The 25,599-nt window shown below is 33.6% G+C and overlaps 2 protein-coding genes across 6 annotated transcripts; both read left to right on the top strand.

Annotated features, from left to right (window-relative positions):
- The first annotated feature begins 5,488 nt into the window (after positions 1 to 5,488).
- Positions 5,489 to 10,572, top strand: LOC140873582 (vacuolar protein-sorting-associated protein 11 homolog). Of its 2 annotated transcripts, XR_012148081.1 has the most exons (6): positions 5,489 to 5,893; positions 6,350 to 6,523; positions 6,607 to 6,933; positions 7,045 to 8,823; positions 9,750 to 10,246; positions 10,409 to 10,570. XR_012148081.1 is itself a non-coding variant. In XM_073276763.1 (5 exons), exons 1-5 carry the CDS (start codon positions 5,681 to 5,683, stop codon positions 10,137 to 10,139), a joined length of 2,883 nt encoding a protein of 960 aa, XP_073132864.1. In that variant the 5' UTR covers positions 5,489 to 5,680; the 3' UTR covers positions 10,140 to 10,572. The 2 variants fall into 2 exon arrangements, 1 of the variants encoding a protein (XP_073132864.1); XM_073276763.1 differs by having other exon boundaries at positions 9,750 to 10,572.
- Positions 10,573 to 18,162: 7,590 nt separating this feature from the next.
- LOC140873581 (AUGMIN subunit 8-like) lies at positions 18,163 to 24,364 on the top strand. Of its 4 annotated transcripts, none has more exons than XM_073276759.1 (8): positions 18,163 to 18,349; positions 19,119 to 19,215; positions 19,784 to 21,189; positions 21,480 to 21,599; positions 22,634 to 22,750; positions 22,821 to 22,910; positions 23,754 to 23,861; positions 24,290 to 24,364. In XM_073276759.1, the coding sequence occupies exons 3-8, from the start codon at positions 19,921 to 19,923 to the stop codon at positions 24,341 to 24,343; spliced, it is 1,758 nt and encodes a 585-aa protein (XP_073132860.1). In that variant the 5' UTR covers positions 18,163 to 18,349; positions 19,119 to 19,215; positions 19,784 to 19,920; the 3' UTR covers positions 24,344 to 24,364. The 4 variants fall into 4 exon arrangements, with proteins under 4 accessions (XP_073132860.1, XP_073132861.1, XP_073132863.1 ...); XM_073276760.1 differs by having other exon boundaries at positions 19,119 to 19,603; XM_073276762.1 differs by lacking the exon at positions 19,119 to 19,215.
- The last annotated feature ends 1,235 nt before the right edge of the window (positions 24,365 to 25,599 follow it).

The following is a 25,599-nucleotide window of genomic DNA, read 5'->3' as shown; positions in this document are numbered from 1 at the left end:
GATCAATACCATAAAATATCGAAATGGTCCACATGGTGGATGAATTGGCCCACAAATATCACCATGAATACGTTCAAGAAATATGGGTGATTCTGTTTGGATTTTAGCTGGCGATGGTCTTATAATAAGTTTTCCAAGAGAACATGATTTACATTGAAACTTATTATTTTGAAAGATCTTCTGGTCTTTCAATGGATGACCATGCGTATTTTCAATAATTATTCGCATCATTATTGAACCAGGATATCCCAATCGATCATACCAATTGATTAATATTGAAGAACTATTAACCACCATATTTGATTCGATTGGCCTTATATGTGTATAATGTAATCCAGTAGGGAGCATTGATAATTTTTCAAGCACATATTTCTTTTCTGATTTATATGTGGTAAGACACATATATTTCTGATTTCCATCAGTTATCGTCTCAGTATCATATCCATGAGAATATATGTCATTAAAACTCAACAAATTTCTTTTCGATTGTGGTGAATATAAAGCATCATTTATCAGAATTTTTTTACCATTTGGTAACAAAAATTGTGTTTTACCACAACCTTCAATCAAGTCTACAGGACTTGATATTGTATTCACCATTGTTTTTGTTGGTTTTATTTTCAAGAAATATCTTTCATCTCGCAGAATAGTATGCGTTGTACCACTATCCGGTATGCAAATTTCCATGATATTATTTCCATGTTTGCTCATAGCATTTTCCATATCAAACTTCACAAAAATGCAATAAAGAAAAATTAAGTACAATACAAATGCAAAATATAACATGCTTTATGAAAAATACAAATTTGTTGCAATCTAGTTCCACCAATTTTTAATCAATGTCATCGAAATCATTCAAAAAATCTGCAGCATTGAAACTAGTTGAACCAATTAAATGGTCATTATTTTCAACAAAATTGGTCTCTTTTCCTTTCCCCTTTGTCGATTCTTTATAGAGCTTACATAGGTGCTCAGGGGTTCGACAAATATGTGATCAATGTCCTGAAGTGCCACATCTATAACAAACACTCTCAGTTCTTTTTGAGTGATTTTTATTTTCACTCGTATTTTCATGCTGCTTTTTTGGTGGGTGGTTCGTGACGTTCTTTTGAAATGAGTTATTGAAGTAACTATCTCGATTATTTTCATATCCACGGCCGCGACCACGACCGCGATCATTTTTACGTCCACGTCCACGTCCACGCCCACGTTCTCGACCTCGTCCACGACCAAAATCTGGTCTATGCCTTTGATTTTGATTTTCATTTTTCATTACGACATTTGCTTCAGGAAATGCCGTTGATCCAGTGGGTCGGGATTGATGATTTCTTATTAACAATTCGTTGTTCTTTTCCGCCACAAGAAGACATGCAATGAGTTCAGAATATCTCGTAAAACCACGCACTCTATACTGTTGCTGTAGAGTTATATTTGATGCGTGAAAAGTGAAAAATGTTTTCTCAAGCATTTCCATCTCTGTGACTTCAAGTCCACAGAATTTTAATTGCGAGACTATTCGATACATCGCAGAATTATAATCACTGGCTTTTTTAAAGTTTTTGAATCTCAACGTATTCCATTCATCACGGGCGGTCGGGAGTATCACTTCCCTTATATGCTCAAATCTTTCTTTCAACCCTTTCCAAAAATTATTGGATCTTTTTCTGTGAGATACTCATATTTCAACCTTTCATCAAGATGTCGGCGTAAGAAAATCATTGTCTTTGCTTTATCTTGTGAGGTTGATATATTTATTTCTCTGATGGTATCACTTAGACCCAATGACTCAAGATGCATCTCAACATCAAGAGTCCATGACATATAATTTTTTTCAGTGATATCGAATGCAACGAATTCAAGTTTTGTCAAGTTTGACATGGTGGTACTAGAAAAATAACAATGCATTTTATTAGTTAATTTCCATTAATATGACAATACAAAATAATGGAAAAATAAAAATTACAAGTGCGTATACAAATAGATAAAAAGTATGTGGTGAAAAATCGCTGGTGAGTACAAGACTCGTGAGCATGATGATCATAATCGTTATGAAAAATAGCCTTATAAATGCCATCATCTCCATCTTCGAAAAAACCGAGGATAAATAATTTAGAAAAGGAGTGAGTTTTGGTGTGATAGAAAATAAGTTTGAGTGATCATATATATAGGCAAAAAACTAGCCGTTTATGACCGTTTGTGACCGTTGGGGATAAGAAAAAATCGAGTATGTGTTGAATAAAAATTTTTGATAATGATGCAATGCATATAATGATAATCATAATTAAATAATTATGTATATCATATCACATTATTATAAGGTCAGTGTCGTAGACAGCCTTTTATATAATGTTGTGAAATTATACCAATATAGTTAGTATAAAGTCAGGTATAGTATATCATATCACATTATTATAAGATCGATGTCGTAGACAACCTTTTATATAATAACATGAGATTATACAAATATGGTTAGTATATAAATACACAATAATATATATCATATCACGTTATTATAAGGTCAGTGTCATAGACAACCTTTTATATAATAACATGAAATTATATATTAATATAGTTAATATATATACATAATAAATATATATCACGTTATTGTTTAAAAATCTTAGAGGCTTTTATACTTGTCGTATCCCTTACCGGAAGTGTGGGATGTCGTCTTAACATCCTCCCAGGATTTATAACAAGTTTTGAAAAAAAACTTATTTTTTTTTCATAACATGATATTATATATTAATATATACACAATAAAAATATATAAACAGTAAAATAAAAATTCTTACTTGTTGAATATTTTTGACTTCTTCTTGTATTTTGGAGCATCGGAAAATATAGAAAACCTTCGAGCGATCGTGCTGATAACGTGTTGTGAAAAAGTAAAAATTTATGGTAAAAATAAAAACTCTAAAACTCTAAATATATCAAACTCTACACTTTATAATATTTTTCTCTCAACTCAATTGTATTTTTCATCACAAATGAAGACCTATTTATAGATCCACATTTGAGATTAGTCCAAAAATAAATACATCATCATCTACATCATCACACACTAATTTTCCACATTTTACAACTCAATATTCAACATTCAACAATAAAAACAATTATAAATAACTATAAAAAATCATAAAAATTTTAAATTAATTTCTACATTTTCATCAACAACCAGTGTAAAAATATTCACATATGACTTTTCAAAAATTAAAATGGCTCTATCCATAAATCAGTTGCATATAATTTTATGCCCTTGTGCCCAGTGAAATGAGTTGTTTTAAAAAAATTACGAATGAGTTGAAAAGGACAAGAATCATTAGTAATTTAAATTATAAGTTAAAGACAGACAAACATAATTATAAATGATTGTCTAACAAAAGCATCAAACCCCGCATGTCAAAAAGGATTACATCTGTCCTCAAAAAAGGATTAAACCCACCGAGCTAACAAGTAGATCAGGAGTTCGATTCTTTCTGCCAACACTTTCATAGACTAGCCTATCACATAGGGTTTGTATAGGTTTCATAGACTAGCCTATCACATAGGGCTTGTCTAGTGTGGTTTAACTGACTAGCCTAGTTTGCAGGCTATTGTGTTAGTTCGAGAGTTTATCCAGAGGGCACCGAAAAATAACGGTTGCGAGTTCCCACGTCAAAAAAAATCATTCTCTAGTAATATATTTGCATTATATCTAATAATCCAATTTTAATTTGACTAGGTTTATATATTTTTATGAAAAATAAAGTATTATGGTTAGGGCTTGGGAAAAATACCGAAATGCCGAAAATATCGTCATATCGTATCGAAAAATTTACCGAATATATCGAAAAATCGGTATACCAAAAATTTCGGTACGATAAAAATTTTCGGTATCGGTAACGGTATATAAATTTTTTTATTTCGGTATACCGAATATACCGAATTAATTTTTTTTTAAAATTTTTCACGGTAGGTATACCGAGTTTTTTTTCGGTATACCGAAATTTGTCGGTATACCAAATTTTTTGTATATCCGGTACGGTATTCGGTATAAAAATTCTCTATACCGAAAATTCGGTACCGGTATGAAATTCTTCAGATCGATATGGTACGGTACGATATACGATAACGTATTTTGATATGGTATACCGTACCGTACCCAGCCCTAATTATAGTAGTAGCCTATTGATGATTTTGTTTGCCCCTTCGTAACTCCGAAAGTTGAACAAGATCCACTCTTTTACCATAAATTCTCTCAATTCTAAGTTGTGATTATTACATATTTTCACTTGGAATTGTTGAATATTTATTTTGACTTGGAATTGTTGAATACTAAATTTATCGCCTTCAAATTATGGGAAACTTAAATACTTAAATAAAAAAGGAACGATCAGGAAGAACCAACTTTCATTTTTAATTAACATTCTTCCAAATCCAAAGGGTAGAAAATAATATTAACAAACTATCACCACCACAACGCAAAAAAAGATAGATTATTTCATGATATTCAGTAAAATTCATTTGATATTTGCTGAAGATTTTGGATACCATTTGCGAACTGTACGACCAGAAATAAACCATTACGGTACTCGATAATCCTTTCAAACTATTTATATACTATATTAAACATGCAACACGTGTGTACAATCGCCAGTTTTTATCTAAGGTTGAAGTCATTTGTTATGTTTAATTTAATTTGTCTCAATCATTTTTTCTCCCAAAATGGTTCAATCTACACTTGATGTCGAAAATTGAAAAAAATATGGTAAACCAACACAGTGTACCCAAACACCACCGATGGAAATGTTTCCTCAATAACACAAGTTCATGCGTGAATCGCCTAGTTGCTGGAAGTAGTGCACAAACCCCAAGCTGCTGGAATAGGGGCATCGTCGGCAATGGAAAGACACCGTCGCAACTGATGGGCCACCACAAGACATGAGAACCGAGGGAGTTGGTCAAGAATGAAATTGATGAAGATAGGTTGATCGGTTGAAGAGGTAAGCGGATAAATTCCGTTAGTTTTAACATTTATGTTGATATATATATAGAGTTTCTTTCAGCTGTTCATCTACCATGCCCACCAAATTGGTGGACATGGTAGATGGACAGGTGAAAAAAACTATAAATATATATATATATATATATATATATATATTAATTAATAATTATAATATTTCATACAATGAATACGATGTTTTTATTATAATATAAATTTTAAATAAATATAAATTTATGCTTATATTTGTAATAAATAAAATAATTTTGAAAAATCAAATGTGTATTTAACAAAAATATTGAACTTCAAAATAATTTAAATAAATGTTAAAATTAACCTTATCATCTGATCATATATCAATTAAACAATTTTCAATATTAATTTGACATTTTATATGTACCAGAAGTCCAGAATAAATTTTAGTGTTTTCTTTATATTTCAATTCAGAAGAAGAGTAAATTTCGAACTAAAGTTTATTATATAAAGAACGATGATTTGATCTATTAAATAAATTTTTAAAGCCGATGCTCTACAGTCGGTCTTTGGCCACGTTCTCTTCTCACCGGCGCGAATGACATCTGTCTGCGATCGCTGCCGCTACCATGTGAATCATATCCATAGATCCGTACGGTACATGTATCGATATTTGTATGCTTTCTGATTGATTTTCGACGGTGAAATTGAGGAGAAAGAATCATGTATCAATGGAGGAAATTCGAATTCTTCGAGGAGAAGAAAAGCCGGATTCCAGACGAAGTTGAGGGCGGAATTCAGTGCTGCTCCAGCGGTAGAGGTAAAATTGTATTGGGTTCCGACAACGGCACCGTTTCGCTGCTCGATCGCGGCCTCCAGCTTCAATACTCCTTTCAAGCTCACTCGTCCTCTGTTCTCTTCCTCCAGCAACTTAAGGTATTGGGGTTTTATTTTATTTTTTTCAAAAAAAATTGATATTCATTCATTCCAATTGATCGTTGCTGAGTTTTTTGGTTGTGAAATTGATGATTATGGGATTTCATTAATTTGAGGGGAAACTGGTAATCTGATGGAAAATTAGTCATCCTGGATTTTCGAGTTGACTTTGAGCTTGGGAGAGTAATGAGGAACGTGTTATCAAGAAACTTCATATGCAAAATTCTGTCTACTTGGTCCAAGTTCGTATTTTTTTTGTCTTTTTAGTTAATGTCTGAGTGTGTATGCAATGCATGTAAGAGTGATATTTCTCATTAACATGCGGATTGATACAGAAGACCAAAGCTTGAGTCTTGAGGCTTATCCGACGGTCTTTCTTTGTTTATGCTTCTTGAGTTTTAATCCATCTTCTTGATTTCACTGTAAATCTAAATTTTGTCACTGTGCGTGAATCAGCAAAGGAACATCTTAGTGACAGTTGGAGAGGAGGAACAAATACCACCACAACAATCAGTTACATGCCTAAAAGTTTTTGAACTCGATAAAAGTGCAGAAGAGGGGCCCAGTTCACCCAGTTTTGATTGTGTCCAAATTCTGCGGATATTTACCAACCAATTTCCTGAAGCACAGGTACAGTATATCAAATGTTCATTGCTAGTCAGGAATTCTTTGAGCGATTAACAACTGAAATGCCATTATTTGCTATTTTACAGATCACCTCCTTTTTGGTTTTTGAGGAAACTCCACCTATCATATTCATTGCCCTTGGATTAGACAACGGTTCTATTTATTGCATCCAGGGTGACTTTGCCCGTGAACGCATTAAGCGGTTCAAGCTCGAGGTAGATAGCGGTCATTTTGACAAAAAACAATTTTCTATTACGGGATTGGGATTCCGAGTGGATGGTCAAGCATTTCAACTATTTGCTGTCACTCCAAGTTCAGTGAGTTTGTTTAATTTGCAAACTCAGCCACCCATCAGGCAAACTCTTGATCACATTGGATCGTCAACTATTGGTGTAGCATTGAGTGATCGCTCGGTAGGTAAAATTAATATCATTGTCTATTGAATCTTTTTTAAAGCTGTATTCATCCAAGAATGCTTATGGTTGTAGTAGAATAAAAATGTTTTGTCATTTTGTTGGAATCAGGAATTAATCATCGGCAGGCATGAAGCTGTCTATTTTTATGAAGTTGATGGTCGAGGCCCTTGTTGGGCTTTTGAGGGAGAGAAAAAGCTACTTGGTTGGTTTCGTGGTTACCTTTTATGTGTTATCACAGATCATAGAACTGGTAAGAATACTTTTAACATCTATGATTTGAAGAACCACTTAATAGCTCACAGCATAGTAGTTCAAGATGTGTCTCACATGCTGTGTGAATGGGGTAGTATAGTACTCGTAATGGCAGACAAATCAGCTCTTTTTATCATCGAAAAGGATATGGAGAGCAAGCTGGATTTGCTTTTCAAGAAAAATCTTTACACTGTAGCTATTAATCTTGTCCAGAGCCAGCAAGCTGATGTTGTGGCAACTGCTGAAGTGCTGAGAAAATATGGTGATCATTTATATGGAAAACAAGAGTATGATGAAGCGATGACTCAGTATATCCTTACTATTGGGCATCTTGAACCTTCGTTTGTCATACAGAAGTTTTTGGATGCTCAGAGGATCTACAACCTGACTAGTTACTTGGAAAAGTTACATGAAAAAGGCCTTGCTTCCAAAGATCATACTACTCTCTTGCTAAACTGTTACACAAAACTGAAAGATGTCGAGAAGTTGAATATATTCATTAAAAGTGAGGATGGTGCAGGGGAACATAAATTTGACGTGGAAACTGCTATACGGGTCTGTCGTGCAGCCAATTACCATGAGCATGCTATGTATGTAGCCAAGAAGGCTGAAAGACATGAATGGTACCTTAAAATTTTACTCGAGGACCTAGGTAGGTATGATGAAGCTCTGCAATATATAAATAGCCTTGAACCAAGTCAAGCTGGGGTCACTGTTAAAGAGTATGGAAAAATTCTTATAGAGCACAAGCCAAGGGAAACAAATGAAATACTGATGAGACTTTGCACCGAAGAGGGGGAACTAACCAAGAGGGGTTTCTCAAATGGTACCTTTTTATCCATGCTGCCATCTCCTGTTGATTTTCTCAACATTTTTGTGCATCACCCACAGTCTCTTTTGGAATTTCTTGAAAAATATACCGACAAAGTGAAGGATTCACCTGCTCAAGTGGAAATCCACAATACCCTGTTGGAGTTATACTTAAGTCGAGTTTTGGAATTTCCATATCTTTCAGAAACTGCCATAAGTGAGAAGAGTGATCATAGAACGGGTAGAGTGTCACATGCACCTGCAATTTCAAACGTTGCTTCAAACGGAAGGATAACTTTGAGTCAGAACTCTGTAGACGAGGATAAAGATCTCCATGATAGGCAACAAAAGGGGCTACTCTTGCTTAAAAGTGCATGGCCATCTGAACAGGAGCAACCGCTGTATGATTTTGGTCTCGCAATTATTCTTTGTGAAATGAACTCTTTTAAAGAAGGGCTCTTGTATATTTATGAGAAGTTGAAATTATATAAAGAAGTGATTTCCTGCTATATGCAAGCGCATGATCACGAGGGCTTAATTGCATGCTGCAAGAGACTAGGAAATTTGGACAAGGGTGGTGACCCATCTCTTTGGGCAGATTTATTGAAGTATTTTGGTGAACTTGGTGAAGATTGCTCCAAAGAAGTTAAAGAAGTTTTGACATATATCGAAAGGGATGACATCCTGCCTCCTATTATAGTTATCCAAACCTTGTCCAGAAATCCATGCCTCACTCTTTCTGTAATTAAAGATTATGTAGCTCGAAAGCTGGAACATGAGTCGAAGCTGATTGATGAAAATCGGACCGCTATTGAGAAGTATCAGGTTGTCTTTACATGATATTGTCTTTTTTTATTAGAAGGAAATTTGTTAATAAATATTAAACATACGTAACAAGTGAAATCATTAATAAAGAATGACTGCATAGTTGAAGGATATATATTGAGTCCTTGTTTTTTCGGATAGTTATATGGATGAGCCCATAGATCATGAATCCTGGATCAGGATGTCACCAATTTTACGTAGAGCTCCATGAGGTGTAGACTGATTCGAGATGAGAAGAACCCAATAATTACAGAAGGACTAGAGGTTATTTTTACCACATTAACTTGTGTTTTCCTTCTTACCCTAAATACCTAAATGCAGCTAAAGCATTATAAATAACTATTTTGCTATGTTAGAAATCATTCACTCTGGGCCAGGAAGATTTTCTTTTCAGTTCATTTTCCAGAGTTGGTCCTTGTTGGGGTTGAAGAATTTCTAGAATACTAATCAAATCCCTTATTTTACATGTTTGGAAGATCTCTTTTTTTGGTCAGGTAGAAAATTTATTCTGCTGTTTTGTATGGCTATGTATGTGGCAACAACGGTCCAACTATAGCATTTGGTCTGATTTACAATTTAAAAGATCTGAAGTCTGTAATGGTACCACTAGCCACAATTTTTGGTACAATTGTAGGTGCTCAATCTTACACTCTCAAACAGGAAACGCTGTCCATAAGTATGAAACTGACTTTTCAGTTACAAACGGAACCACTCTTGTCCTTAAACTTCAAAGCCAGGATGATCTATATTTTGTCAACCTTTAAATCAGATGATTGTTACTGATATAATTATTGTCTGTTCACTTGTCTGTGCTCCCATGCACTCTGCAGTTGTTGTTTATGTTATTTTTCTTGCGAGGAAGTTCAAATTTGTTATACATTGGAACTTGGAAGAAGATACGTGCTCAATCTTGATTGAATCTGCAGGAGGAAACATCGTTGATGAGAAAAGAAGTCCATGATCTCAGAACAAACGCAAGAATCTTTCAGCTTAGCAAGTGCACAGCCTGCACTTTTACCCTAGACCTTCCTGCAGTCCACTTCATGTGCATGCACTCATTCCACCAGCATTGCTTAGGTGACAATGAAAAAGAATGCCCCGAGTGCGCTCCTGAATACCGAGCCGTTTTAGACATGAAGAGGAGCTTGGAGCAGAACTCGAAAAACCAAGATCGTTTCTTTCAGCAAGTCAAAACTTCAAAGGATGGATTTTCAGTGATTGCAGAATATTTCGGGAAAGGGATCATCAGCAAAACTAGCACTGGACCTTCCGAAGCTCTTCAAACGACCAATGGTTATTCGAACGGTAACTTCTGAAAGTGGCCTAAAATTACTGGTTTCCCGTGCTCAAGTGTGTGGATCTTCTTCTTCTTCATTTTTATTTTTGTTTTTATTTTTATTTTTTTTTTTGGAAGGAGCTTTAGGTAGTGTTTGGGAGATCTTTTAGGAAGCATTTCTCAGCTTTTCGTTAACAAAATTTCACAAAATTTCAAATTTTCGTTAACAAAATTTCACAAAATTTCAAATTTTTGTTAACGAAAAAGCTGAGAAGTGCTTCTAAGAAATTCTTCCAAACATCACCGTAGTGTGTGATGGTCGATCAATAATTTTTGTGTATTTATATTTGGTAGAATTGATTAGATGTTGTGATTGCTTAAATAATGTTGTAATTGGTCATGGATTGAATTTACGATAATGTGTTGAAGGGCTCGTGGATGTTGCGACATGAGCCATGAATCCCATGTTGTGTTTCTATGTAGTTGTCCTGCTCGATTGAACAAGGTAGTGTTTGGGAATGTTTGTAGGAAGTACATTATAAGAAAAAATTCAAAAGTGTTTTCTATAAATATTCTCACACACTACCCAAGTAAAATTAATGTTTTAGCTCACAAGGCATAGGCGAGTTGGTAAGATCTGAGGTGACATGTGAAGAGATTTCCCAGCGTTGCTTGATCGATATTTCCTGCTGAAATATTGTGGGGTATGCTCTGGGGGTTGGGTCATGTTGCTTCCTCCTTTAGGTCTTTGCCGTTTGTGCACGTCTCTCGATTTAACCTTCGCATGAGTCAATGAGCCTCTGACTTATGTGGAATTGGTTTCTTTCGGGGTCAATTTTTTTTTAAAATTAATGTTTTAACTAGTTGGAAGATTACATGATGCTAGAAGTCAAATTGCATACATTCTTAAATAACTCAACGAGTTTCAAAATCAGGTGGGGGTGAAAAACTGAATAAAATTTTAATTCGGATGAGCAAAAAACAATATTTTCATTCTTTTTTCACTTTACTATAATAAATTTTCTTAGTAGAATTTATATCATTTTCTGTCAGCTAAATGCCCACTCTTTAATTTCCATGTTGATTTTGAGCCCTCGACCGCTATTTATATTTAAAGTTATTTCAAGCTTCAAGCCAATAAAATGTATGTAAATTGTATGTTATAGTTTGAAAACACTTAAAAATAAGTTTTTCCAAGAACTACATAGATTATTGAAATAATTTATTTGGTTCTTCACACTAAATTATTTTGATTTAATCAAATTGTATTGGGAAATTTGGGATTTTTTTTGGTAAAACGGCACGAGTAATTATTATTGGTGAATCAAATTACTAATAAAGACGAGTGAAGGACTATCAAAATAATTACTACTCTACAACTCTTGAATATTGCAATATACCATAAATAAGATCTTAAAAATTGGACCCACATGTTTCTTATGAAAAAGTCTTAATGATTTTTACGCGTGACTCGTGAGAAGATTCAACAATGTTCATATTTATAATAAGAAGCAATTTTTGAAAAAAAAAATAATATTTTATCATAAATGACTTAATTAAAATATTTGTCACATAATATTAATCATGAGACTGTCTCACATAATTTTTGTTTACGAAAATATCATCAATTGTTAATGATGATAAAAAACAAAAACAAAAACAAAAAAAAAAACAACAACGATGAAGAATAATGTTGAAGTGAAGTGACTTGACAAGTACGAAACAAAAAAAAAACACTACTATTGTCAGTAATAACATTATTAGTGTTGAAAATATATTATTTTATTATTGTTGAATATTGAATGTTAAATATTGAGTTGTAAAATGTTGAAAATTAGTGTGTGATGATTTAGATGATGATATATTAATTTTTGGACTAATCTCAAATATGGATCTATAAATATGTCTTCATTTGTGATTAATGTTTACTTTTTCACAACACGTTATCAGCACGATCGCTCGAAGGTTTTCTATAATTTCCGACGCTCCAAAACACAAAAAAAAGACAAAAAATATTCAAAAAGTAAGTATATTTATTTTATTGTTTATATATTTTTTATGTATATATATTAATATATAATTTCATATTATTATATAAAAGGCTGTCTATGACACCGATCTTATAATAACGTGATATGATATATATTTATTATATATATATATATATATATATTAATATATAATTTCATGTTATTATATAAAAGGCTGTCTATGACACCGATCTTAAAATAACGTGATATGATATATATTTATTATATATATATATATACTAACTATATTAATATATAATTTCATGTTATTATATAAAAGGTTGTCTATGACACTCACCTTATAATAACGTGATATGATATATATTTATTATGTATATATACTAACTGTATTAATATATAATTTAATGTTATTATATAAAAGGTTGTCTATGACACTGATCTTATAATAACGTGATATGATATATATTACTGTGTATTATATACTAATCATATTCGTATAATCTCATATTATTATATAAAAGGATGTCTATGACACCGAACTTATAATAATGTGATATGATATACATAATTATTTAATTATGATTATCACGATTTTTTATTCAACACATACTCGATTTTTTTTCTTGCCTCCAACGGTCACAAACGGTAACAAAACGGCTAGTTTTTTGCCTATAAATATGTTCACTCAAACTCATTTTCAATAACACCAAAATTCATTCTTTCTTTCAAAATATTTTCTCCTCGGTTTTTTTTTCGAAGATGAAGATGATGACATTTCTAAGGCTATTTTTCATAATGATTATGATCATCATGCTCACAAGTCTTGTACTCACCGGCGATTATCCACCGCACACTTTTCATCTATTTTTAAACATACTTGTACTCGTCATTTATCCATTATTTTGTATTGTCATATTAATGGAAATTAACTAATAAAATGCATTATTATTTTTCTAGTACCACCATGTCAAATTTGGCAAAGTTTAAATTCGTTGCTCTCGATATCACTAGAAAAGAACAAAAAATTGTTAATGAGAAATCATCAATCCCGACCCGATGTATCTACGGCATTTCCAGAAACAAATGTCGTAAGTAAAAATAAAAATCAAAATCAAAGGCATAAACTAGATTTTGGTCGAGGTCGAGGATGTGGTCATAAACGTGGACGTAGAAATGATCGCGGTCGTGGTCACGGCCGTGGATATGAAAATAATCGAGAGAGTTACTTCAATAACTAATCTCAAAAGAACGTCACGAACCACCCAAAAAGGCAGCATGAAAATATGAGTAAAAATAAAAATCACTCAAAAAGATATGAGAGTGCTTGTTATAAATGTGGCACTCCAAGACATTGGTCACGTACCCCTGAGCACTTATGTAAGCTCTTTAAAGTATCGATAAAGGGAAAAGAAAAAGAGACCAATTTTGTTGAAAACAGTAACCATTTAAGTGGTTCAACTTATTTCAATGCTGCCGATTTTTCAAATGATTTTGAGAACATTGATTAATATATTGGTGGGACTGAAATGTAACATGCTATACTTTTAATACATTCTTATGAAACATGCTATATTTTGCATATATATATATATATATATATATATATATTATCCTTGATTTTCTTTATTGCATACTTTCTTTTGAAGTTCAAAATGGAAAATGGTATGAGCAAAGCTAAACAAGAAAATAATCTCACGAAAGTTTGTATACCCGATAGTGGTACAACGCACACTATTCTCCGAGATAAAAGATATTTCTTGGAATTAAAACCAACAAAAACAATGGTGAATATAATATCAGGTCCTGTAGACTTGATTGAAGGTTGTGGAAAAGCACATTTTTTGTTACCTAATGGTACAAAATTTTTGATAAATGATGTTTTATATTCACCAGGATCAAAAGGAAATTTGTTGAGTTTTAATGACATATATTCTCATGGGTATGATACTGAGACGATAACTGATGGAAATCAGAAATATATGTGTTTTACCACGTATAAACCAGGAAAGAAATATGTGGTTGAAAAATTATCAATGCTTCCGACTGGATTGCATTATACACATATAAGTTTAATCGAATCAAATATGGTGGTTAATAGTTCTTCAATATTAACCAATTTTCATGATCGATTGGGACATCCTGGTTCAATAATGATGCGAAAAATTATTGAAAATACGCATGGTCATCCATTGAAAGACCAGAAGATCTTTCAGAATAATAAGTTTCAATGTAAAGCATGTTCTCTTGGAAAACTTATTATAATATCATCGCCAGCTAAAATTCAAACAGAATCACCCATATTTCTTGAACGCATTCAGGGTGATATTTGTGAGTCAATTCATCTACCATGTGGACCATTTCGATATTTTATGGTATTGATCGATGCCTCTAGCATATGGTCATATGTATGCTTATTGTCCACTCGGAATGTGGCATTTGCAAGATTAATGGCTCAAATAATAAAATTGCGGAATCAATTTTTCGATTATACAATCAAGAAAATAAAACTTGATAATGCTGGAGAATTTACTTTCCAAACTTTCAATGACTATTGTATGTCAATGAAAATTACTGTTGAACAAAAATGGGTCCTCAAAGAAAAATCGGTATTTATATCGGTTATGATAGCTCATCAATCATTCGATATATTGAGCCTCAGACAGACGATGTGTTTACAGCACGTTTTGCTGATTGTCATTTTAACGAAGAAATCTTTCCAATGTTAGGGGGGAAACAGAAACACATCGAAAAAAATCACATGATATGTAACATCATTGTTATATTTGAATCCAATGATCAAACAATGTGAGAAAGATGTACAGCAAATCGTGCACTTGCAAAGAATTACAAATCAAATGCAAGATGCATTTGCAGACACAAATGGGATAACAAAATCATATATACATGTTGTAAATGCCCCTGCTCGAATTGAAATTCCAAAGAAACAAATTGAAGACACTCATGATGTCATAAAATGCTTGAAGCGTGGAAGGCCAGTCGGTTCCACGGATAAAAATTCTCAGAAAAGAAAAGGCATAGAGAAACACGATGATCATAAAATAGAAAATGGTGTTTCAGAATAAACACCTGATGATGAAAATGTTCTGTCGGAACCACAAACTGACGAGAATCGTGAAATTTCTATCAATTATATTAATACTGAAAAAATATGGAACCGAAAAGATATAGAAGATATTGATGAGATATTTTATTATAATGTGGCATGCGACATCATAAATGAAAATGAGGATCATGAACCAAAATCTTTTGGTGAATGTAAAACTCGTCGTGATTGGGCAAAATGAAAAGATGCCATCGAGGTTGAATTGGATTCGCTAAATAAACGCAATGTTTTTGGACCTATAGTCCTCACACCTGAAGGTGTAAAACCTGTTGGATACAAATGGGTTTTTATTCGAAAGCAAAATGAGAAAAATGAAATAGTAAGATATAAAGCTAGACTTGTTGCACAAGGTTTTTCTCAAAGACCTGAAATTGATTATGAAAAAACGTATTCTCCTGTTATGGATGCAATTACGTTTTGATATTTGATTAGTTTGGCAGTGTCTGAAAATTTGGAAATGTGTCTTATGGATGTTGTTACAGCTTACTTATACGGATCACTTGATAATGATATATACATGAAAATCCCTGAAGGATTTAAGATGCCTAAAGCACAAAGTTCAAAACCCAAAGAATTTTATTCTGTAAAATTGTAAAGATCATTATATGGGTTGAAGCAATCCGACCGAATGTGGTATAATCGGCTAAGTAAGCACTTGATGAAAAAAGGATATGTAAATGATTCAATATGCCCTTGTGTTTTCATCAAGAAAACAACATCCGGATGTGTAATTATTGTCGTATATGTTGATGATTTAAACATAATTGGAACGAATAAAGAAATTCAAGAAGTTATGATGTACTTGAAGGAAGAATTCAAAATGAATGATCTTGGAAAAACTAAGTACTGTCTGGGTTTGCAAATCGAACAAAAAGAATGTTGAATTTTTGTTCACCAGGCAAATTATACAGAAAAGATCCTTAAACGTTTTAATATGGATAAATCAAATCCATTAAGTACTCCATGGTTGTAAGATCATTAAACATAGAAAATGATCCATTCCGCCTATGTGAAGATGATGAAGTTATTCTTGGTCCAGAAGTACCATATCTAAGTGGGTTGAGTAGATGCTACCCGCAGTGTAGTGCCCTGCGGGTGATGTGGCGGCTCATGATTGGTTAAAATCAGTGGGCCCCACTAATTTTGACCAATTATGGGGTTACACATCACCCGCATGGTAGTGCCCTGCGGGCGACATGTACTAAACCATCTAAGTGTCATTGGTGCTTTTATGTATCTTGCAAATTGCACTAGACCTGATATATCTTTTGCTGTAAATTTATTGGCAAGATTCAGTTCATATCCAACAAAGAGGCACTGAAACGAAATTAAACATATATTCTGTTATCTACAAGGAACGACATATTTGAGACTTTTGTACTCAAAAGACACCAATCAAAGTATCACTGGTTATGCTGATGCTAAATATTTATTTGATCCACATAAGGTACGTTCCCAAATCGGATATGTATTTACTCGTGGAGGCACCGCGATTTCTTGGCGTTCACAGAAACAAACACTCGTAACAATTTAATCAAATTATGCTGAGATTATTGCGCTACATGAAGCAAGTCGTGAATGTGTTTGGCTAAAATCAACGACACAACATATTCAAATTTCTTGTGGATTATCAGTAGACAAGAAGCATGTGACGCTGTATGAAGATAATGCTGCATGTATTGCTCAAATGAAAGAAGGGTACATCAAAAGTGACGGAACCAAACATATCCCCCCAAAGTTCTTTGCCTACACTCAAGAACTTGAGAAGAACAAAGATATTGATATCTGTTACATTCAATCAAGTGAGAACCCATCAGATCTCTTCACAAAGGCACTTCCTACGACAATATTCAGAAAGCATATATATATAACATTGGGATGCGCAATCTACGGAATATGTGAAGAATCACTTGTGTTAACATGGGGGGAGTTTACGTGGCTGCACTCTTTTTTCCTTGTATGGTTTTTATCCCACTGGGTTTTTTCTAGTAAGATTTTTAACGAGACAACATAAAACACGTAATAAAGACAAACATCATATGACGATCATCATCACAAGGGGGAGTGTTGTAAATATATTATTTTATTATTGTTGAATATTGAATGTTGAATATTGAGTTGTAAAATGTTGAAAATTAGTGTGTGATGATGTAGATGATGATATATTAATTTTTGGACTAATCTCAAACGTGGATCTATAAATAGGTCTTCATTTGTGATGAAAAACACAATTGAGTTGAGAGAAAAATATTATAAAGTGTAGAGTTTGATATATTTTGAGTTTTTAAGTTTTTACTTTTTATCATAAATTTTTACTTTTTCACAACAATTAGCTTATTTATTATTATTTTCTGTTAATTTTCAGACTACGTATTTAATTTTTATTATTCCTTTTTATGAAATATCAAGTCATTTCATCTTATTTAGTATTATAATACTCATTACCATTATTATAATTTATAAATATCAACATGATTTCTAGGTTTATCATTAATAATTATATTTAATTAACTTAATTAATTCTCATTTTGTAATACTATTTATCACCACTATTATTATTATTATTATTATTAGTCGTATTAATTTCATATTGTTATTGTTATTATCACGATCATCAATTAATTATTCATCAAGAAAATAAATAATGTAAATAAAAAAAAGGTATTTTAAGATTATTAACTTATAAAAGACTATATTTTATATTTTTTAGTAAAAAATGATATCTTTTTAAGTTTTTTTTAAAAAATAAATATGCTATTTTTAAAAATATATTATTCATATGGACTAGAATAAGTAAATGATCTTAATTATTAATTAAACCCATAAATTTCCGAAATAATAAAAAATATTCTAATCAATTATCAAAATATTTATATTTATATTTAATTTTTAATATGATATAAATAAATAGATGATCATGGCGCGAACACGACCGCCGCCACCTCGATCACTCTATCAAAACGTGCCTTAGCAGAAATTCTCTCGTTTGAATTTTTATTTTTTTCATATTATATTTTGTTGAATCCCTCTTTATATTTATTTATTTATTATTGAGGAAAAACGTGTGTTGATTTATGGTTTACGAAATTTTCGAACTTTCTGATCACTGATCTTCGTCGCCGCCGGAGAATACAGGTACGATCATCATGGTTTTGGTTTAACTTTCGTGAAAATATTATTGATTTTCTGGGCGTGTGGCACTAGTTTGATTTTCGATCGCTGCGTATGATGTGCTTTGGATTGTTGACTTTTTTTTTTTGTTATTTTTTTCGATTAGAAATATGAGAAAATTCTGTTGGAATATTAAATTCCGCTTACAGGCTTGCAGGATTTTGAAGAATCTGAATAAATTTTACGGAAGTCACCGATTTTGATTATGATGGTTATTGTTATTTGTTATTATTATTATTAAGTTTGTGGAGGTGTTATTTTACGAAGATTATACTTGAAATCTACAATGCTTGAAAAGTTCGGGAAAAAAAAATTAACAGACTAAGGCAGATTATCAGTAAATTGAATCGTCGACGCAAAAAATTTCTGCTTTTATTGCCCGACATTTATGTATGCAACATGACTTTTTTTTTTTCCCACATAATGATGCTTAATTCATGTTTATTAGTGGCTAATAGTTATAAAATAATATTTTTTTTGGTTGTTATGTGTGATAATGGCACAGTAAGTTGGGTTTATGGGTATCATTGTTAATCTGAACATTTTTCCTTATTTTACTACTGAAAAGTACCATGTTGGACTCGGGTAATATACTCGGCTTGTTTTTAATTTTTCCCGAACATTTATTTTGATTTAATTTAACTATTGCTTCTCTGGAGGCAATTTTTTCATTAGTCTAATCATGAAAAAGTAAGATGTATTCACGTAATTAATCTTGCAATGCGGTTGACAGAGAAAGAAAAGGCATCATTTTCACCGAATTCCTTTCATGAAAAGTTGGTTGTGGGAAGGACGAACGCACAGAGGGGCAGAGAACTCTATTATTAAATGTGAGTTTATTTACTGAATTTGTGTGTGCATTTGCTTGTGAGTTGTTGTAAACGCAGTTCCAATTCAACCAACCATGGCATTCCCGTGAGGAGGGGGGACAAAAGGCTGGGGACCATGAACAAAGAGGAAATAAGAGAAGGAAATAAAATATAAATGGTAAAAGTGAAAGCAAGAAGGGCTTTCTTATCCTACCTACACCCTCCCATTTCCTGTACCACTTTTCTGCGCCAATTCTTCTCCTACTCTTTACCAATTTACTGAGGGAATGGCTAAATTTACTGTATTTTCTCCGTTTATTGTGATTTTTACTTCCCCCCTTTTTTCATTTCGTTTGGTATCCTCTTGACACTGTTGCTTTGGTTTGCGATCTGTCTGGATTTGGGCCAGGTTGGAGGGTCTTAAAAGCTTTCTTGATTGAAATTTTCTAGTTCAACTTCATTGAGATCTGGGTGTCTGTAAAGATATATTCTTTTGTGCATCTTTTCCTTTTTATCATTCCTGATTCTCTTCTTTTCTCATTTTTCCATCTGTGGTATCTTACTTTTTGGATGCAAATTAATGTGGCAGATTTTCAGTAGGAAAGAAGATCCTGTAACTCGATTGGTGCAAGTAAGAATAGATTAATTGGGTTTTGTGAAAGCCTATTGAAAATACGTTTATAGCGGTCAATAGTGTATGAAAAGGGACATCAATGTGGTGTATTTATGGATGTATGTGAATCAGAAGCACTGCAGACACAATCTACAGCAGAGACATCGAGACGGCCACTAGTTCCAGCTGATAACAAGAATGAAACCACCCATCGCTCTCGAACCAGAGAAGTCAGTTCTAGGTATAGGTCACCTACACTTTCTGCAGCCAATGGACCAAAACGCTGCCCTTCACCTAATTCCAGTAGGACATCACCAACCTCAACTGTATTGGCACCAAAAAGAGCTATTTCAGCTGAAAGAAAACGCCCCTCTAGACCATCAACACCACCCAGTCCAACCCCATCAACACCAATGCAGGATACATCTGCGGAAATGCTATTGGCGTCAAAAAAAGTGGTGGGCAATAGATTGCCAGAGTCTTTATGGCCATCTACTATGCGGAGTCTCAGTGTTTCTTTCCAATCTGATACAATCCCTGTTCCTACGAGCAAGAAAGAGAAACCAGTATCTCATACCCTCACCGATCGTACACTGAAGCCATCATCTAATATAACTCGTAGACAAGCTGAAACACCTGCTTCAAGAATGCCCACACCGGAGAGGAAGAGGAGTCCAATGAAAGGAAAGAATTCTGATCAATCTGAGAACTCTAAACCCATTGATACCCTACATGCTCGCTTAGTTGATCAGCATCGATGGCCAAGCAGAATTGGTGGAAAAGTGTCTTCTACTTTTAATAGAAGTATTGATCTGACGGATAGAATTAACAGAACTTCATCTCTACCCCATTCAGGAACGGGTGTACCTTCCCTTCGGAGGTTATCTTTGGATGGGGCAAGCAAACCTTTACAAAAATCTTCCAGTGATTTGTTAATGCTATTATCCCGTGATGATAGTGGAAATAGATGTTCAATTGATGACAGTTCACTGGGTAAACAAAAGTCCCGCTCTTCGAGCTCGTCAGATAGAACACAGTTGTTGAATTCAGTAACTAAAGCTCAGTCTGTGTCAAATCCTGGATCACGCCCTCCATCCCCCTCGCCCTCTTTGTCTAGAGGGGTCAGTCCATCTAGAACAAAGGCTACCAATCCTTCTAGGGCATCAAGTCCAGCTCAGACTAGACCATCCAGCCCGTCCAGACAACCTCAGAGTTCTGCTTCTGTCCTTAGTTTCATTGTCGATGTTAAGAAAGGAAAGAAAGCTGCAAATCACATTGAAGATGTTCATCAGTTGCGCCTGTTATATAATAGGCACTTGCAATGGCGATATGCAAACGCCCGAACCGATGCTGCATTGCATTCTCAAAAAGTAAAAGCAGAGGTTTGAGACTATCTACTGAAACTTGAGCATGCCTTTAGTTGCAATTGCTGACTTCTTGCGTTGTGACATTTATGCACAAGATTTCTTATCTCCTATGTTGTGACATTTAGACGCAAAGTTTAGTATCTCCTCATGAGCATATTTGAGCTCAACTAATTATTTCTCTCTCAAGTATCAACAATGAAACCGAAATTTATGAGCTATTGGCAGATGTGTTGTTTTCTCTTGTTCTGCTTTAAATCAAATGCATATTTATCTATTTACACACATGAGTTGATTTGATGATTCAGGGTTTGCTTTATAGCGTGTGGAGAACAACTGTAGATATGCTAGACTCGGTAGTAGCGAAAAGGATTGATCTCCAGCAGCTGAGCCTCCAGTTGAAGATTTTCTCGGTTTTGAACAATAATGTAATCAATCTCTACTTTTTAAGATGTTTGACTTACTTAGAAGTTAACCTTATCTGCTTTAGTGAAAAAATTTATTACTTAATCAACGTGGTTGAGTTTCAAATGCCTCTTGCTCTTTATGGATTAGATTCTAGGAAGATCACAAGCTTTATCTGGAAAAAACATCTTTCTTGAGTTACATATACCACAAATTTCTCGTGAGCAGGATAATTTATTTTTGGCAGGGATAGAAGGACAACAAAAACTAATTAGGGACATGTGACTTACCGTCTGTCCTGTATAGAAATTGCTATTTGGTGACATCTGTTGGCTTTATTCAAGCATAACATCAGTTCTACTGACTGTTGTATGTTTATTAATTTCAAAGCATCTCATGCTCATTTAAATAGGAATTTCCATGGGCTATTTGGAGTTCAAGTGGGTTGATTTAATGGATTATATTGATACTTGTGCTAATTCCTACTGTAAAATCATGGTTCCAAGGGAGAATGTTGCAGTGTCTCAATGTTTGTCAAGTTTACCTCAATAAATTCTTACAAATGGCGATTGTTCACCTGATCTCATGGAATAGTTTCTGAGATGCTACAGAACTATCCGTTTTGTCTGTGTCACACAATTTTATTACATTGAAGTATGATCTGATAGAAATGAGTCGCATGGTTGACAAAAAGAAATATCTCACAGAGTGCAGGAGGAGAGAAATTTCAATAACGTTAGATTGTAAAGTTTGTAAAATAAGATTGTCGGTTATTTCAGTGGCTGCAGTAGTTGATCATGCAGATAATTACAAGCTTATCCTTAACAGCTAGGCCAATGAGAAATGCATACATGATCATAATTAATGTATTGAGCATGTTAAAACATGCCTCTGTTCACGTTAACCAGCAAAATATCTCGATTGGTCGTCCTTTTTCTTTTATTGTGGTATTCCGACAATATGATGATGCATGCAACTATATTTGTTTGGCCTCATGACCAGTATTTGTAGTCAAAACTGCTGGCTTTATGTTTACTAACCGAAATGCAACTCTCAGTTGACTGGACTTAATGAGTGGGCTTCAGTTGAAAGAGATCATGCTAATTCATTAACCTCAGCCATCCAAGATCTGCAGTCTAGCACCATCCGCATTCCAATAACTGGAGGAGCAAAGGTAACTAGCTGACTAGTCCTTGATGCTAAATTTTTTTATTGCGGACTTTAATTAATCAAATATTTTCTAGGGAGATATTGAGACTGTCAAAGCAGCTGTATGCTCAGCTGTGGACGTGATGCAGGCGATGGGATCTTCGCTATGTTCCATACTTCCACAGGTCCGAGAAATTCTGCTGTTATACCTATCACATTCGACTGTTTGCTAACACAAGGGGAAGAATGTTATTGCATGCTATTTCTTTAACTTAGCCCACAAAACTTATTGGCTGGTCTACTACAAGTAGAATTTATGGTCACAAATTAGTGAAATTCTCCAGCTACTATCTGGTTTCAAGGGTGCATTTTCTAGATGGACAACTGAGGGACCTTGTCAGGAGACAGGAATTATATGTCTATTAATTTGAGTTACTCTAAACTAATATAATGAAGCTGCTGACTTTAGAAGGACAGTGAGCTGGAAAGGGATAGGAAACTTTTTCCCTTACAAATGATTACGCACTGCTCTCTTTTGGGCCTTTGAATGATAGCTAGCGGCTCAGTAACAAAATGTTTAAACGCATGGTCTACCTAAAGATTACAAAAATTGGAACTTTGGAAGAAAGTGTTTCAACATTGTAACCTTAATTTAATTATGGACAATAATATTGACACCACAATTACCTCAATGTCTTTAATTTTGGGTCATATGGTCATTATGGTGTCTATCACCTTGTAGTCTTGTAGGTTATGAATGAGACAGCACATATCTTAGTTGTTTAAATTTTCTATTCGTGGAAAGTATTCTTGTTTTCATTGGCTTCTGGAATATGGGTTATTTTGATCTGTTGTATTTTCGATAAATAGAAGGGTTTGCATTGTTTGAGGGCTTCCCATTTTACGTGCATTTTTATGCTTTTTAACATTAATTTGATTTTAGTTGATTATATCTATTATAACTTTCATTGCGCTTATGTATGGCATATTCAAATGAACTACCTCTAAGACTTCAATTGCACATATAGGTGGAGGGGATGAATCATTTGGTTTCTGAACTTGCTGATATAGCAGCACAAGAACGAGCTTTGCTTGATGAATATGAATCGCTTATGGGCTCTTCCGCTGCATTTCAGGTGAGGACAAAGAACTTTTGTTAGATATTAAATTCTTTTTTTTTTCCCATCTACCATACCCCTTAGTGGCTATATTATAAGTATGTGTGAGATGACAAGACTGAAGAGTGCTATTAATGGTGACACGTGGGAAGTTCGGATTGCCATATGATAATTGTTCTGACGTTGATTTTTCTTCCTTATTAGCAGCTTAGAGCTCCTATCTTACCCCCAACCCCTGCCCCCTTCATTTTTCAACTGTTGAGCCGGTCGTGTGCCAATTTCTAATTTAATATAAGAAATTTAAGGATAGCGATAAGAAATCTCAGATGTTCACTAGATAGACATCATGAAAGGATTTGCCCGCCCTTCCTAATGTTTTATTTGTGATTTGCCTTTGTATTTCATTGGTTTTGCACCAATTGATGAGCTTGACCGTTCCTGGGCAGGTAGAAGAGCAAAGCCTTAGGACTGATATATTGCAGATGAAACAGAAGCTATGAGAAATGGTGTGTCGGTGTTTTTTGGTATCAAGAATCAGATTTGATCTTGTAGAGAAAAGCTCTCCCTCAAATGGAAAAGTATCAAATTATGTGAGTTCTACGGATTTTTAATTTAGCCTGCTCAAGAAACACTAATCTACCTCGCTTGACAGTTCTTGAAACGTCCTTGACTAAGATCATTCAAGATTTTGAAGAAACACTCGTGCTACTCATTAAAATTCTTGGTACTTTCCACATCCAAGAAAACTTCAAGTTCTTGGAATCTTCCGGATTAAGATCATTCAAGAGTTCTTCCAAACAACATGCTAACAGTTTCAGCTTTGTCCTAGACGACTGGGACGGATGAGATATCAATTGATGAGCAAGTTATTTTATTTTCTTGCCTTCTGATGATATTGTGGTTTAGGCTTAGCAACTAGTCCTGAATCGACTCCGATGACTGCTACTTTGTGTGTATAGCTGATATGTTCGTTTTATTCATTTCTATTAGGGTTGGTTAGAGTTTGTGATCTTTTCTTGTTTCCTTTAGTCCACAGGCTCAAGCTTCTATTTATTTGCTCTTCGTGTATTTAAACTAATCTCAATTAATGGAAATGTAAAAGAAAGCGTTGACTCCCAGTCAACTTCCTTGTCTGGGTTAAGGCACGGACAATTTCCTTGTTTTCCAGGTTTTGCTCATTCCTTACGCATTGAAACGGTCGGGTTGGTTTTGAAGTACATAAAACCGTGATCAAATCATAATAATTTCGGTTTTAAGTTATAAAAACAAAATAAGAAATTCGGATATTTATGGTTCGGTTTGGTTTTCGGTATTTTTTATTTGGATTTTCGATTTTTTCAGTTTAAATCATATTATACACAAGAGTATATTAGTCAAATAAAAATATGAAATAATTAAGTAGGAATAACTCTGTAAGAAATAAAATGAAATGTAATCATAAACTTTTGAAATATAAATATCATTTTCTAAATATATAATAAATATATATTATATATTCATGTTCTTTACACATACATCAGTCTTTTTCTCAACCTTCACTCTTTCCATTTTTATCCTCTATGTTCCACTAACTTAGTGTTTATGAAACACAACCTATGCATTATAGTTTATCTGGGAAACTTGCATTAATCTTTCTTATGAAAAGTTTAAAAGATATAAAATTTTCTAAAAATATTAATAGATTAATGCATTCTTCAGTTTTTTAAAATACAGCACATTCTATCCCTATGTTATACAAAATCGGGTACATTTATAC

This window comes from Henckelia pumila, unplaced genomic scaffold (genome assembly GCF_033568475.1).
Source record: "Henckelia pumila isolate YLH828 unplaced genomic scaffold, ASM3356847v2 CTG_674:::fragment_3, whole genome shotgun sequence".
NCBI lineage: Eukaryota > Viridiplantae > Streptophyta > Magnoliopsida > Lamiales > Gesneriaceae > Henckelia > Henckelia pumila.
The sequence above is the reverse complement of the archived record's forward strand: the minus strand, read 5'-3'. Positions and strand labels throughout refer to the sequence as shown.